General features: G+C 36.9%; 1 protein-coding gene across 36 annotated transcripts in view; it reads left to right on the top strand.

Moving 5' to 3' along the window:
• The window catches only part of PUM2 (pumilio RNA binding family member 2), a 121929-nt gene that overhangs the window by 13144 nt on the left and 93008 nt on the right, over positions 1 to 15777 (top strand). For 31 of the 36 annotated variants that reach the window (XM_060411879.1, XM_060411873.1, XM_060411877.1 and 28 more), the window contains one exon: positions 12879 to 12947. In XM_060411879.1, coding sequence (XP_060267862.1) covers positions 12897 to 12947 — 51 coding nt within the window. In that variant the 5' untranslated portion in view covers positions 12879 to 12896. Of the gene's footprint in view, positions 1 to 12878; positions 12948 to 13859; positions 13985 to 15777 lie in introns of all 36 variants that reach the window. The other 5 variants (XM_060411882.1, XM_060411881.1, XM_060411866.1 and 2 more) reach the window with 1 other exon arrangement.

Here is a 15777-nt window from a genome sequence, read left to right as displayed (position 1 = left end):
CGCATCAAAGAGCTAAAAGTATTTTTGCACATAAATATTTGGTAAATCTTTATTTACTGTCTTAATGCTTGTGCTGGAACAATCTTAATTTCTAATCTTAGAATATTTAAGCTAGGGTCTTTGAAGATTTCTAGTTTCTGGGAATCTGTATATTGATAAGGGGCTTCCCTGGTGGCTTAGAGGTTAAAGCATCTGCCTGCAATGCGGGAGATATCCCTGGGTTGGGAAGATCCCCTGGAGAAGGAAATGGCAACCCACTCCAGTATTCTTGCCTGGAAAATCTCATGGACAGAGGAGCCTGGTGGGCTATACTCCACGGGGTAGCAAAGAGTCAGACACGACTGAGTGGGCCAGGTTTTATTCAGAATGTAAAATTTGACTTTTCCTTAATATCGTTGAGTCAGTTATACAGTGCTGTTCTTAATGGTAGTAAAACAGGTATATCATTCCCCCATGAAGTACATGGACAAATGAATAGCATATATCAAGAAAAATTTGTGGCTCTTGGTTCAACCACCACCTAAGTGACTTGTTCAACACCACTAGAAAAATGTATGGTTCAGTTTGTTCCCGCAGATAAATAACAAATGACTAGATGTTGATGGTGATTCCTGGAGACTTCAAATGTTAAGTTGGTGAAAGCTAATAGTCTACCACAAATAAACACAAACCTGGATTTAGTTTACCTTTGTCATATGGATAAGAGGCATTGCTAAACAAATTAATTTTGTTGGAAAATTTGCAAAAGTGATTTCCTGTGCTGAAGAGACTAAGGTATTCTTAAGGACTTTGAAAGTGAAAGTGAAGTTGCTCAGTCGTGTCTGACTCTTTGCAACCCCATAGACTGTAGCCTACCAGGCTTCTCTGTCCATGGGATTTTCCAGGCAATAGTACTGGAGTGGATTGCCATTTCCTTCTCCAGGGGATCTTCCCAAACCAGGGATTGAACCTGGGTCTCCCACATTGTAGACAGACACTTTACTGTCTGAGCCACCAGGGAAGTCCTTAAAGACTTTAGTACCTGTTTTCAATGCTCAGAAGCTCAGCTGTATCCAACTCTTTGTGAATCCATGAACTGTATAGCCCACCAGGCTCCCCTGTCCATAGGATTCTCCAGGCAAGAATACTGGAGTGGGCTGCCATTTCTTTCTCCCCTGTTTTCACTGAATACTACTAATTAATGCTCAATGATTATGTTTGTTAAAATCAGTCCAAGGAGTTTGACTACTATAGGAATTTTTATAAGCCCCTTAAGTTACTCTTTGTGTATATTGACTTATGTCAATCAGTTAAGTTTTCATGTACTTTGTTCTTGTAGTTGATTCTTGGGGTAGCAGCAGCCTCTCCGTATTAGAGGACCAATTTGGAGAAGTAATGCCAATGGGAAGTTGCACTCATTTTATGTTGGTAAATGTTTTCAGTTGTTCATAAAGTCTGAGGAAGAGCTTTGTTCATGTCTGTTAAAATGAACATTGTGTATAAATGAAGGCACATATAAACAGTCACTATCCAGATATTAGATGATTTCATGGTCTGAATTTTGGGCTTCCCAGGTGGCGCTTTATTTTTTGGGCTCCAAAATCCCTGCAAATGGTGACTGCAGCCATGAAATTAAAAGACGCTTACTCTTTGGAAGAAAAGTTATGACCAACTTCGACAGTATATTAAAAAGCAAAGACATTACTTTGTCAGCAAAGGTCCGTCTAGTCAAGGCTATGGTTTTTCCAGTAGTCAGGTATAGATGTGAGAGTTGGACTGCAAAGAAAGCTGAGCAGAGAGGAATTGATGCTTTTGAACTGTGGTGTTGGAAGAGACTCTTGAGAGTCCCTTGGACAGCAAGGAAATCCAGCCAGTCCATCCTAAAGGAAATCAGTCTTGAATCTTTATTGGAAGAACTGATGTTGAAGCTGAAACTTCAACACTTTGGCCACCTGATGTGAAGAAGTGACTCATTGGAAAATACCCTGATGCTGGGAAAGATGGAAGGCAGGAGGAGAAGGGGACAACAGAGTATGAGATGGTTGGATGGCATCACTGACTCAATGGACATGAGTTTGAATAAACTCCAGGAATTGATGATGGACAGAGAGGCCTGGCGTGCTGCAGTCCATGGGGTCTGAAAGTGTCAGACACGACTGAGCAACCAAACTGAACTGAGGTGACACTAGTGGTAGTGAACCCGCCTGTCAATGCAGGATACAGAAGAGATGTGGGTTAGATTCCTGGGTCAGGAAGATACCCTGGAGAAGGGCATGGCAACCCACTCTGGTATTGTTGTCTGGAGAATCACATGGACAGAGGAGCCTGGTGTGCTGTGGTCATTGGGGTCACACAGAGTCAGACATACTGAAGCAATTGAGCATGCATGCATGATCTGAATTTACATTTCCTAAAATGATCTTTTCATGCAATATATAGTGAGCATTTTGGTGGCAAAGATAGTTCATCACCCCTTTAACTGCAGAGTTTAATAACTACTATGGCTTTAAAATAGACCTAATTATAATGCTGTGAAAATGTGATTAGTATGATATGCTGGTGCTTTAATACCTAAAAAGCCTCTTGATGAACATGAAAGAGGAGAGTGAAAAAGTTGGCTTAAAGTTCAACATTCAGAAAAAGAAGATCATAGCATCTGGTCCCATCACTTCATGGGAAATCGATGGGGAAACAGTGGAAACAGTGTCAGACTTTATTTTTTTGGGCTCCAAAATCGCTGCAGATGGTGACTGCAGCCATGAAATTAAAAGACGCTTACCTCCTTGGAAGAAAAGTTATGACCAACCTAGACAGCATATTCAAAAGCAGAGACATTACTTTGCCAACTAAGGTCTGTCTAGTCAAGGCTATGGTTTTTCCTGTGGTCATGTATGGATGTGAGAGTCGGACTGTGAAGAAGGCTGAGCGTCGAAGAATTGATGCTTTTGAACTGTGGTGTTGGAGAAGACTCTTGAGAGTCTCTTGGACTGCAAGCAGATCCAACCAGTCCATTCTGAAGGAGAATCAACCCTGGGATTTCTTTTGGAAGGAATGATGCTAAAGCTGAAGTTCAGTACTTTGGCCACCTCATGCAAAGAGTTGACTCATTGGAAAAGACTCTGATGCTGGGAGGGATCGGGGGCAGGAGGAGAAGGGGACGACAGAGGATGAGATGGCTGGATGGCATCATGGACTCGAATGTGAGTCTGAGTGAACTCCGGGAAATGGTGATGGACAGGGCGGTCTGGCGTGCTACAATTCATGGGGTCGCAAAGAGTTGGACACAATTGAGCAACTGAACTGAACTGAAATGGTTTTTGCCCCCCAACCTATTTTTTATGCTGTGCTCAGTCTCTCAGTTGTATCTGACTCTTTGTGACCCTATGCACTGTAGCCCACCAGGTTCTCCTGTTTATGGAATTTTCCACGCAGGGATACTGGAGTGGGTTGCCATTTCCTATTCCACTTTTTTATGGTAGGCATATGGGAAGGAATTGGATCACATGTTCCCTGAGAAAATAATGTATATTCTTGGTTCAATATACAGACTGTAAACTTTGGTTTGTGCATTAGTACATAGGAAAACTCAAAAAATTTAACCAAGTTGTTATTTGTGGTACTTTGTCTGTTTTTCTTACATAATTAGTAATAATGCTTTCCACAGAAAAATTAGTTAAAACTGTTCACTTTTAAAACCTAATAAGACATTCTTTTGTGACAGTTGTGTTAAAGATTAATAACTAACTGAGAGCCTGCTACTCCATTGCTTGTTGGAATAAAGGGGTTGTTTTCTTTCTCCCTTACATCTAACCATGCAGGGAAGAGTTGTTACATTATATCCAGATTGTTTTCCCTTGCCCTCAGTTGACTCCAGCAGACATAGTGGTTCGACATAACAGTTTGGTGTTTTGCAAAAATTTTAGTCCTTCTTGGTGGCATATGTATGACCTGCTGCTCCTGCAGCTTCATTTTAATATGGAGTTTATTGCAGAAGAATTGAAACAGTGTTTATTTTCTTTCTGTCCCATTATTTTGCTCACTTTCTCATCTATTCTCTTTCTCATGATTGAAATAAATAACACCCTAAACTGAAAAGCTGAGCTTGAGTCTTGTTTTGTGGGTTTTGTTTTAAAGTCTTTTCCCTGTAACCTACCCATATTATTGAAAGGAAATGATAACACCACCTACATTTAAATGTAATCTGAAATCCTTATTCATTATTAAAATAAAAATGTTCATGGGGATAGTATAAATGGAAAGGTTGAAAACAAAGCTCTGATGCTTAACTTTGGGTTTGCTTGAATATGAGAGTGGATTGTCTGCATTTGATGTTTTGTGGAGCAATCAAGAGTAAATGCAGTAAAGCTCAGGTCAGCAAAGCTTGGCCTACACGTCAGATCTGGCCCAGCACCTGTTTTTGTTTGAACTGCTCTCCAGGATTGACTTTTAGAATTTTTAATTGTTGGGGGGAATAAGATTTTGTCACACATCAAAAAATACGATATTCAGACTTCACTGTTCGTAAATAAAGTTTTATTAGGACACATCTGTGCTCATTCATTTTCTTATTGTCCATGGCTGCTTTTGTGCTACAAATGCATTTGAGAAGCTGAGGGACTGTGTGACCTGTAAAGCCTAAAATGTATATATACTGTCCATCAGTTTCTTTACAGAAAAAATTAGTTGACCTCTGCACTAGGGCATGATTCACCACAAAAGTATGTGGATCCGTAGAACTAAGAGACATCTCTCAGTCTAGAGTCTCTTTAACTTACGACCTCATATATTTGGACCACGACGAAAACTTAGAAGTAAAAGTAAGTGAAAAGGGGACTTCGGTAAAGGTCTGATGCTTTTACTTCTGAGAAGATGTAAGTCTCTTCCTATTTTTCCTTAATAAAAGTCTTCTCTCATTTGTATTTTGTACAGGCTTATTGTAATAAAATAAAAATAGATGGAAAAATTGGTGTGCTCTGTCTGATCACTTAAGGACTGTACAGATATTGGTATATTTCCTTTTGCTCTTTCTTAACGTTGCTATAATTAACATAAGCATTTCCTTACAAACTCAGATATTAACAGCTACACAATACTTTATTTATACTTGCGTTTTGTCACTTACTGAGACAATTATGCAGTTTATACTTTTAGGATCTGTAAGCAACACTACTACAAACATTTTTCTACATAAAACCTTTTTATATTTAGGTTTTATTCTTCAGATTGATTTTCAAATTAAGGGAGACTGATTCAGGAGATAAGAACCTATATATATATATATATATATATATATATATATATATATATATATATGATACCAAATTGCTTTCCTAAGAAAGCATTGAAACTTTAGAATGTGTGTTTGTTAGAGGTAGTTTCCTTCTTAGAGCTTAATTGACTCTTAAAAATCTGCCATAGTTATCTGAGGCTACAGTTTACTGCAGATTAAAGGCAACCTAAGTAGAAAGGTCGGAAGTAATATGTTCCAAGTCAAGTAGTATTGAACCTGAAAACAAGGCAGGAGGCTGAAATACTAACAGAAGCCTTCCTACCAGAGACACAAACATTGAGCAACCTAAGAGTTTCAGAAATAGTATGTATGACGCTTTTAATAATAACAACTAGTTACTTGTTGAGCGCTTTTTATTGATCACTCACAAAACACTTTTGGATACATTTGATCTTCACAACAGATAAGATTTAGAGGTTAGGCAGAATTTAAGACTCAAAAAACTCTGTATTCTGAATCTAAATCACATATTATTTGTACTCTACCACATCATCTTAGGAGCTTCCCTGGTGGCTCAGCGGTAAAGAATCTGCCTTCAGTGCAGGAGGCTCACGAGACATGGGTTTGATCCCTGGGTCAGGAAGATACCCTGGAGAAGGAAATGGCAACCTACTCCAGTATTCTTGCCTGGAGAATCCCACGGACAGAGGAGCCTGGCGGGCTACAGTCCATGGGGTTGCAAGGAGTCGGACACGACTGAAGCCACTTAGCATGCACACACATTGTCTTACATGTAAAATTTATTCATAATGGTTTCCTCAGGATTGCAGAATAATGAATCCATTTTTATAACTATTTCCATCCTAAGAAACAAGCATCTTATATTTTTTGGCCCTAGCAGAATAATTAATCTTAATAAGGATGGTCTGTTCTCAGAGGATACAGATAAGTAAGATGTCACATGGAAGTTTTTTTTTTTTTTAATACCTGCAACTGGTATGGTATTTGTGTATTGAGCCCAGACTTCAGGGCTTAATATCATTTAATGTATGTTCATAAATTATGTAGTCAGAGTTATATGGCTGCATTGTCAAATTGGTGGGATTTAAATGGAAGCATTTCTAAGAAATTAGAACACCTCTTTAAGGTGATGAAAATACTTGATTTCTGATAGTATGTTAGCAGTATCCCGAAGCTTTCAGATGATTGGCCATTAGGTTTGGGAAACAGTTAATGCTTGGAAGAAGTTGAGGCTGTAATGGGATGGGAGATCTGAAAATACAAAGTCTGTAACATACATGGTGTAGGAGAAAGTAAAATCACAAATATAAAACAGATTATAAAGGACACTGAGTTTAGTGCTGTATGGAGTTCTTAAGAAGCACTTGCAAAAAAAATAAAATGGACCCTTCCCCAATTTAAGAAATTTTAAAGGAACAGTGGAAGTCAAAGATGATTTGAGCAGACCATACTAGACATTAGAGTGAATTGTTCACGGTTAGATGTAGAACTTTGATTGCATGACAGAAATGTAGGACACAATATGGTCCAAGAGTCCCTTTACTTATCAGATAATTGTGGTCCCTCCAAAATATATTTATGAATGTTCAGTTGTTCATCAGTATCTGCAGGGCATTGTTCCAGGGGCCTCCCCAGCCCAATACCAACATCTGAAGATGCTCAAGTTGCTTATGCAAAGTGGTGTGGTATTTGCATATAATCTTTGTGCACACTGGAGTGTACTTTAAATCATCTCTAGATTACTTACAATATCGGTTACAGTGTCAATGTTATGTAAATAGGTGCCAGCCCTCAGGGAATTTGATTTTGGAAACTCTGGAATTTTTTTCATACTTTTGATCCCTGGTTGGTGAAACATGCAGATGTGGATGGATATTGAGGGCCAGCTGTAGAAGTTGGGTGATAAAAGAGTGCTTTGATCTTGAACTTCTGTTTTAAATCCATGTCATGATGGTGTGGCTAGAGATATTTATTATAGTTAGGTATTGGATGTGTGTGTAAATAGTTCATCTAACTATTATGTTATCAAACCCATAATGAAATTTTTGCCTTAAGTGGGGATATATATTTTGAAGAGATAAAGAGGAAAAAAATAGTCCTCTGTACTTACGCACGTACTTAGCATTTCTGGTGCTCTTCCTTCCTGATGATCTGAATTTCCATCTGATATCCTTTCCCTTTAGCTTAAGAAGTTTTAAAGGACTTTCTGAGGTGGAAATCTGTTTAGCAGTTTTTTTTCCTTTTTATCTATAAATGTCTTTTAGCCTTTATTCTTAAAGGATATTTTCACCAGAGAAAAATTCTAGGTTAGCATTTTTTCTTCTTTCAGCCCTCTAAAGTCTGATCCTTTTTATTCTGGTTCCCATTGCTTCTAGTGTGAAATCAGTGGTCATTCATCATTTTTCCCCATTTTGTAATTTTTTTCTCTGTCTGCCTTCAGGATTTTCTCTTTGTTCATTACTTTTCAGTGCATAGGGGCCAGGTTTTGTTTTTATTTTTCCTGTTTATTTTGCGTGGAGTTCATTGAACATCATGAATCTGTAAATTTTGCTTTCATCATATATGAGGGGATTTCTGGCCATTATTTCTTCAAATAATTTTTCCACTTCATTAATTGTTTCTCTTTCCTTTTCCCCCCCCTTCTTGTCAGATTGGAAATCACTATTGATCTGTGTTCAAATTCACTTTTTATTTTCAACTTACTATTAAGTTATCAACTATCAGTCCTAAAGGAAATCAACCCTGAATATTCACTGGAAGGACTGATGCTGAAGCTCTAGTTCTTTAGCCACCTGATATGAAGAACTGACTCACTGGAAAAGACCCTGATGCTGTGAACGGTTGAGGGCAGCAGGAGAAGGGGGTGACAGAAGATGAGATGGATAGCATGGTTGAATAGCATCACCAACTTAATGGACCTGAGTTTAAGCAAACTGTGGGAGATAGTGCAGGACAGGGAAGCCTGGTGTGCTGCAGTCTATGGGGTCACACAGAGTTGGACACAACTTAGCAACTGAACAACAGCAACTGTTAAGTGCATCCAGTGAAATTTTTAAAAGATATTTTTCAGTTTTAGAAGGTCCATTTGATTGTTTATAGTTTTGCTTTTTTCTTTATGCTGGAATTTATTTTCTCATTTATTAGTGTGTTTTTCCTTTCATCTTTGAGCACAGTTATAATAGTTATTTTAAGATCTTTGCTAATTCTAACCTCTAGGTCATCTTGGGGTTGGTCTTTTATTAGTTGACTTTTTCCTTAGTCAAGGTCACACATTCCTGTTTTTTTAGGTGTCTAGTGATTTTGGATTGTGTTTTAGTCTTTATGATTTTTTTTGTTCTCATGGAACTCAAACCCCAAATTTCCATAACTTCTGTGGACATCAGCAACAGACGTTTCTCCTTAGTCCTTTTATCCATAATTGGGCTGCTTGTGTGGGCAGCCCCACACAAATGCAGTCCAGGGATTGCTTAAACATCTGAGTTGAATTTATGCACAAAATTCAGTTCTAGACTATCCTCCAGTTTGTTATTTTCCATTGCCTTCAATTTGTTTTTATATTTTTTTCAGTTGTTGTTTATTTACTAAGTCGCGTCCAACTCTTGTGACCCCATGGAGTATAGCCTGCCAGGCTCTTCTGTGGGATTTCCCAGGCAAGAACACTGGAGTGGATTACCCTTTCCTTTTCCAGGAGATTTCTGACCCAGAGATTGAACCCACGTCTCCTGCATTGGCAAGTGGCTTCTTTACCACTGCTACCAGGAAAGCCCATTTGTCCAGAGTTAAAAGCAGGAGGGTTTGGCCTGATAGGAGCTACTCTTCCAATTACCAGAAACTGTGACTGACTTAAATTCGTTGAGGACAGTGACCATATTTTAATTCATTCTTTTCTCTATAAAATCTTGCACATTGAATATGCCCAGTAAAAGCTTATTAATGGAAGGATGAATAAAGTTATCACTTTCTAAGAACTGTTAATGAATCCAGCTCTTTTAGCACGTTAAGAAAAAAGGATGGCTTATTTGCTATCCATATATCTTCTATGTATCTTCTTTGATGTAATACCTGTTTAGATCTGCCCATTTTTTAATTGGGTTGTTTGTTCTCTTCTCTTAAAGAGTTTTAAGTATATCTTGGACACAAATCCTGTATCTGACATGATTTGCAGATATTTTCCTCCTATCTGTAGTTTGTTTTTTCTTTCTCTTTATCACTGTCTTTTGTAGAACTTTTTTTTAAATTGCTGACGTCAAGTTTTTAGACATAGCCTTTTCTGTTGTGGACTCTGCTTTTGATATTGATCTAAAAACTCACTACCAAATGCAGGATCACACAGCCTTGCTGTTTTCCTAGAAGTTTGATAATGTTAAGTGTTGCAGTTAGGTGTATGATCCATTTTGAGTTAATTTTTATATCATGGTGTGTGTTGAAGTTCATATTTTTGCATATGGGCATCCCGTTGTTCACATACCATTTGATGAAACAATTGAAGAATTAACTAATAGCTAACTTTTGAATGCTTACGTAACCAGACTTTTGTTTTATGTTACCTAATTAACTTTTCACAGCGTGCTTTGTGGAAGCTGCTGCTGCTATTTTTCCATGCAGAAATTGAGAAAAAATAATTAGGTTACTTGTTTAGAGTTACAGAACTACTACCTGTCAGAACTATAATTTGAATCCAGTTCTCTCTCCTTTTAAGCCACATTAAGGAGAAGTTAAGGATTAAAATATGAGATTCATATGGTCACAGTACAATTTAGAAAAATGGTAGCTTATAACATTTTGGAGATTAGATTGTAGGGTGGGAAGATAGAATATTGCAAGAGATGGTGGTGGTCTGACCAACCAGACAACTGAAAATTAGATTTAAATAAGGAGGTTGACTTTAGTGATTAGATATTGGTGTAAGAAAGGAAATAATTTATAAGTGCAGAATACAGAAGAGTAAGATTGGAATTTCCTATGGTACCTCCAGGGAATGGAAGAAAGGAAATACTTGGAAATGCTGAAGAGGAGAGTGATTTGGTTTATAAATACAAACTGGGAGTGAAGTCCTGTGCATATATCATTTAAGTATCAAAGCACTTAGAGTGGATGAGATTGCTTGGGCTAAAGAATAGAATTTTGAGGAACACTGACATTTTTGAGTTGAGTAGACAAATAGGAGTTTGTGAAGAAGCCTGAGAAGAAGTAACTAGACACATAAGAAAGTAAAAAGAATTCTAAGAGAATGCCTAACATCAGAACAGCCTTATCTTGTAAGGAGAGGAAGTGCACTGTAATATCAAATACTTTGGAATTATAAAGAGAGAGAACTGACTGGGAAAAATACTAAATAGGATTACATTGTAAGGCTCCAAAGTTGGAAGGCTGTGAATTTGTAGTGGCTTCAGTTTTGAATTGTTTTCTCCAGCGGTACTTAACATTAGGAGGCAAAGAGACTATGACTTAAGAACACATTGTCACATGAATGGTAAAAAGCAGTTTAAACTGTTAGAAATGGAAAAAGAAAAATATGCTGTAGTTTTAGTTTGAGGAGAAGGGAGAAGAGTTATTGTTTTAAATTATGGTTGATTTACATTATTATTTTCAGGTGTACAGCATAGTGATTGATTATTTTTATAAATTATACTCCATTGAAAGTTATTACAAAATAATGACTGATTGCCTGTGCTGTATAGTATATCCTTGTTGCTTATCTATTTTATACATAGTAGTTTGTATCTCTTAATCTTTTACCCCTAATTTGCATCCCCCCCCTTTCCTTTGGTAACCAATAGTTTGTATCTGTGAGCTTGTTTCTGCTTTGCATATATATTCATTTGTATTATTTTTTAAATTTCACATATAAGTGATATCATGCAATACTTTCTGTGACTTATTTCACTAAGCATAATACTCTCAGGTTCATCTACATTGCTGCAAATGGCAGAATTTTGTTCTTTTTATGATTGAGTAATATTCCATTGTGTCTGAACACTACATGTTTTTAATCCATTTGTGTGTTGATAGGCATTTGGGTTGCTTCCATGTTTTGGCTGTTGTAAATAGTGCTTCTGTGAACATTGGGATACCTGTATCTTTTCAAATTAGTATTTTCTAGTTAGATACCCAGGAGTGGAATTGCTGGATCATATGGTGGTTCTATTTTTAGTGTTTTGAGGAACCAACATACTGTTTTCCCTAGTGGCAGCTGTACCAGTTTACGTTTCCACCAACAGTGTACAAAGCTTCCCTTTTCTCCATATCCTCTCCAACATTTGTTATTTGTAGATTTTTTGATGACAGCCATTCTGATAATTGTGAGGTGATATCTCATTTTGATTTGCATTTTTCTAATAATTGGTGGTATTGAGAATCTCTTCATGTGCCTGTTAACCATCTGTATTTCTTCTTTGGAAAAATGTCTGTTCAGGTCTCCTGCCCATTATTTGATTTGAGGTGTAGGTTTCTTTTCTTTTTTTTTTTTTGCAGGGGGTGAGTTTTGGTGTTTTTATGTGTGGTTTATGAGCTGTTTGTTTTGGATATTAACCCCTTGTTAGTCATATTATTTGCAAATATTTTTCTCCCATTCTGTTGGTTGTCTTTTCAGTTTGTCGATTTTCCTGTACAAAAAGCTTTAAATTAGATCCCATTTGTTTATTTCTGCTTTTATTTTGTCTTAGGAGACAGATCGAAAAAATACTGCTGTGATTTATGTCAGAGTGTTCTGCCAATGTTCTCTTCCAAGAGTTTTATGGTTTCAAGTCTTACATTTAGGTCTTTAATCCATTTTTAGCTCATTTTTTATGTGATGTGAGATAATATTCTAACCTCATTGTTTCATGTGTAACTAACTGTCCAGTTTTCCCAGCTTGTTAAAGAGACTGTCTTCTTTCTATTGTGTACTCTTGCCTCCTTTGTTGAAGATTAATTGGCTATAAGTGCATTAATTTATTTCTGGGCTCTTTATTCTGTTCCATTCATCTCTGTTTTTATTTTTGTGCCATTTCCATGCTGTTTTGCTAATTGTAGGGAAAGGAATTGTTTTTAAGGGAACTTTTGAATATTAAAAAACATCAAAGCTGATTAATTTTTTATCATTGGTATAAGATCTATAAATAATAAAATTCTGAGAAATTTTGAAAACTGATAAAAGCAGTACAAAGTAATAATTTTTTAATAGGAACTACAACATTTTTTAAAAAAGAAGATAACTGTTGGGACTTCCCTGATGGTACAGGGAAGATTCTGGGCTGGTTAAGACTCTGCTTCCACTGCAGGGGCTCAGGGTTCAATCCCTGATCTGGAAACTAAGATCCCACATGCCTCATGGCACAGCCACACACAAAAAAGATAACTGTATTGTAGTACTTGAGCTCACTTTTTCTGTTCTTTACTTCCCATGTATTCCTTTGCTTAAGAAACTAGTAGCGATTTCTTTTGGCACCCAGAATAATCCAAGAACCCTTGAACCTCCTGGTTTTCCCACAGATTTTAGTGTTGATTGCTATGGTGCTCTATTTAGGAAAACCTGTCTTTATAGAGAAGCATATTCTTGTCCATCTCAGCTCATCCTGTAACATCAGTAATAGCAGAATATAATATAAAAATAGTTGATGCAGTCTAAGATTTTTTTTTTTCTAATTTTGTTTTTGTTATTCAACAGGTTTGATCTGTGGATGAAATGAATCATGATTTTCAAGCTCTTGCATTAGAATCTCGGGGAATGGGAGAGGTAAATATTTATGAATACTAAGGATGTGTATCTCACTTTGAGTCTTTGAGCCATTGAAACTTGTTTATTAACTGTAAATCTTTTGAAAATAGTGACGATATCTTCCAAATGATGTGGGCTTTTAAAATCTATAGTTGTGGAAATCTCAGCCTTTTTTTTTTTACTTTTAGCAGTAATGTTAGTGAGATTATTGTGTCTAGTTGATTTGATTGACCTGGTTAGATAATGTCATATTTTAGTAATGGACCGTAATAACTTTGATCAGAAAAGAGCTCTCCTTGATCTTTGTCCTGCTGTTTTATATATGTATGCTATGTTTGCTTTAGTCACACTTAATTGTTCACTATTCTCTCACAAAAATTTCTCCTTGTTCATTGTTTGCTTAATAAACTTCTAATCCTCTGCAGGACTCTACTGAAAAAAGGCTCTTTATCTGTTTGCTGTTTGCAGTAAAATTAATTACTTCATCTGACTTCTCATGGATCTTTATACATACTTTTATTATAATACTGGTTACAGTTTATTCATTTTATATTAGTCTTCTCTGTAGATTGTTAGCTTTGAATGACTAGCACACAGTGAGCACTCCTAATACTTTGGATTTTATCAGTCCTGTTTTATGATTTCCATTGGGGCATCCCATTTAACCTCATCATTACATAATTTAAGGCGTCAAAAATACTTAGTTTTCCATATACCTAAATGAATATTTAGAAAACTTTAATTGATTATGAAAACTCTTGTCACATTTTTGATTTGTCATGTTCTGTAGTACTAACGTAGTGTGGACTTTGATAATAGAAAATAACCATGAACAGACCTAAGATGTGTAATTAACTGCTTGCTCCTGGAGATTATTTTACTTTGGTAGACCTTCATGAGACTCACTCCATCCAATGCTGTGCTCTTCAGATGCAGAAAAAGAGTCCAGTCACTCCTCTGGGCCACAAGAGGGCACCCTGCAGCTAGCTAACCCTCCCCTTCTTCAGAACAGCGTTTTCCAAAGAGTTTGTCATTTTCAGAGGACTGATTTAAGGGTGAGTTAAGGTGCTTAAGCATAAGTATTGCCAAAGTAAACTTGTTAGTCCAGTGCTTAAGGTAAAACTCTGGGCCCTAAGAAAATCTGAGAGAGGAAATAATTTTTTAGTTAAAAATAGACCTTGTAGCCTCACTGCAGTGCAGTGGCTACTTAGGCCTTGTTTACACTCTGAGTGAACAGAAAGAAACAGTTCAAAGGGCTTTTGTTTTTTTCCTTGTTACTTGTTTTCTTTGGTCTTCAGAAAGTAGGATAACATATCTTAAAAGCAAGTTTGAACAGTGTTTCAGCCTAGTCTGTAATAGACTTGAACTTTTTTTTTAATACCAAATGTAGTCACACCCTTACCTTAATTCTGTTTAGACTCCACAACACTTTACTTTCCAGATTACATTGAGTATGTATTTACAACTTGACTGTTTTCCTCCTTTTCTAAATAGTAGTGGATAAACCCAAAGACATCCTTGCGGTTTTAAAAAGGGTGTCATGATCAGAAGTAGTACAGAGAGTTCAGTTGTTTGGGGGGTAAGTGGAGGGGTATTTGAGGTTTCTGGGAAAAAGAGGCTGGGTTTTTAAATGACCTAAAGCTTAAATCCAGGCTTTTCTTAGTGGAGATGTCAGATATACAGAGTAAAAGTGGTTAGGGTTAGGCTGTCTGATTTTTTGGCAGGTAGTTAGAAGGTCATGCTTCTGTGCCCATCTAGTAAAAATGTATTTTTTTAAATAAGCTGTTATTCACTAATTAAGTTTTTTTCTTAACAGTTTACCAGCTAATTCTGTTACTCTAAGAGATAGTGAGAAACCTTTTGAGGTTTCTGTCTCTGGGTTCCCTCTCCCACAAGCCTCTCTATCTTTCCTCATCTCACAGGCAGCAGGGAACCTTCTGGGATTTCCTTCTTTGCCTGTCTCTCTCTCACCAGTCTTCTCCTTTCCTGACAGGTGAGGCTTGTTGTTTTATCCCAGAATTTATTCATTTTAATAAACTAAAAGCAGGCTTGAGTTTTTTAGAATTGCTTATTTATTTTTTCAATGCAATGTCTTAAGTTGTAAATCTAATGTACAAAGCACTGCATTGCACATAGGGTTATTTCCAAATGTATTGGGTTATGTAGATCATGATAGCTTTTACTGACTCATCATCAGAAGGACAGTTTCTTCTGGTTGTTTATCCAAAATAGGAATAGATTTGTGATCATCCATTCATAAACTCATCCTTTCCAATTTTTTCCATAGCACATTTCTGCCAGAAGGCCCAATTTGTATTATGTCACATGGCTTAAAAAGAGCAAAGCTAACCCATAGGAGGTTGAACTCATTTTCATTAGTATGTTGTTTTAAAACTATACTGCTGCTGCTACTGCTAAGTCACTTCAGTTGTGTCTGACTCTGTGCGACCTCATAGACGGCAGCCCACCAGGCTCCCCGTCCCTGGGATTCTCCAGGCGAGAGCACTGGAGTGGGTTGCCATTTGCTTCTGCAGCGCAGGAAGGTGAAAAGTGAAAGTGAGACACATACCTACGTATTTTTATATATAAAAGTTAACAGGAATTCAGTGTGTGGGTGCGTATATATACATACACTTTTAAATAAGAAAAAGAGGCTCCTGCCTGAAATTCTTTAGGGAACCCAAAATTTAACTTTAAATCATTGAGTTAATGTGTTTTTGTGGAGTATTTCATAACTTAGTATGGCAAAACTTCTTTCTTTCCTGACACAGTAATATTTAAAGAAAACATTAAAGAAAATTTGTGTAGTAATAAGATCCCAGGTAGTATGGTGAAGTGGAAAACATAG

This window comes from Ovis aries, chromosome 3 (assembly GCF_016772045.2).
Source record: "Ovis aries strain OAR_USU_Benz2616 breed Rambouillet chromosome 3, ARS-UI_Ramb_v3.0, whole genome shotgun sequence".
In the NCBI taxonomy this organism is placed as follows: domain Eukaryota; kingdom Metazoa; phylum Chordata; class Mammalia; order Artiodactyla; family Bovidae; genus Ovis; species Ovis aries.
Note: the sequence above shows the minus strand (reverse complement) of the source record. Positions and strands in the feature narration are given on the sequence as shown.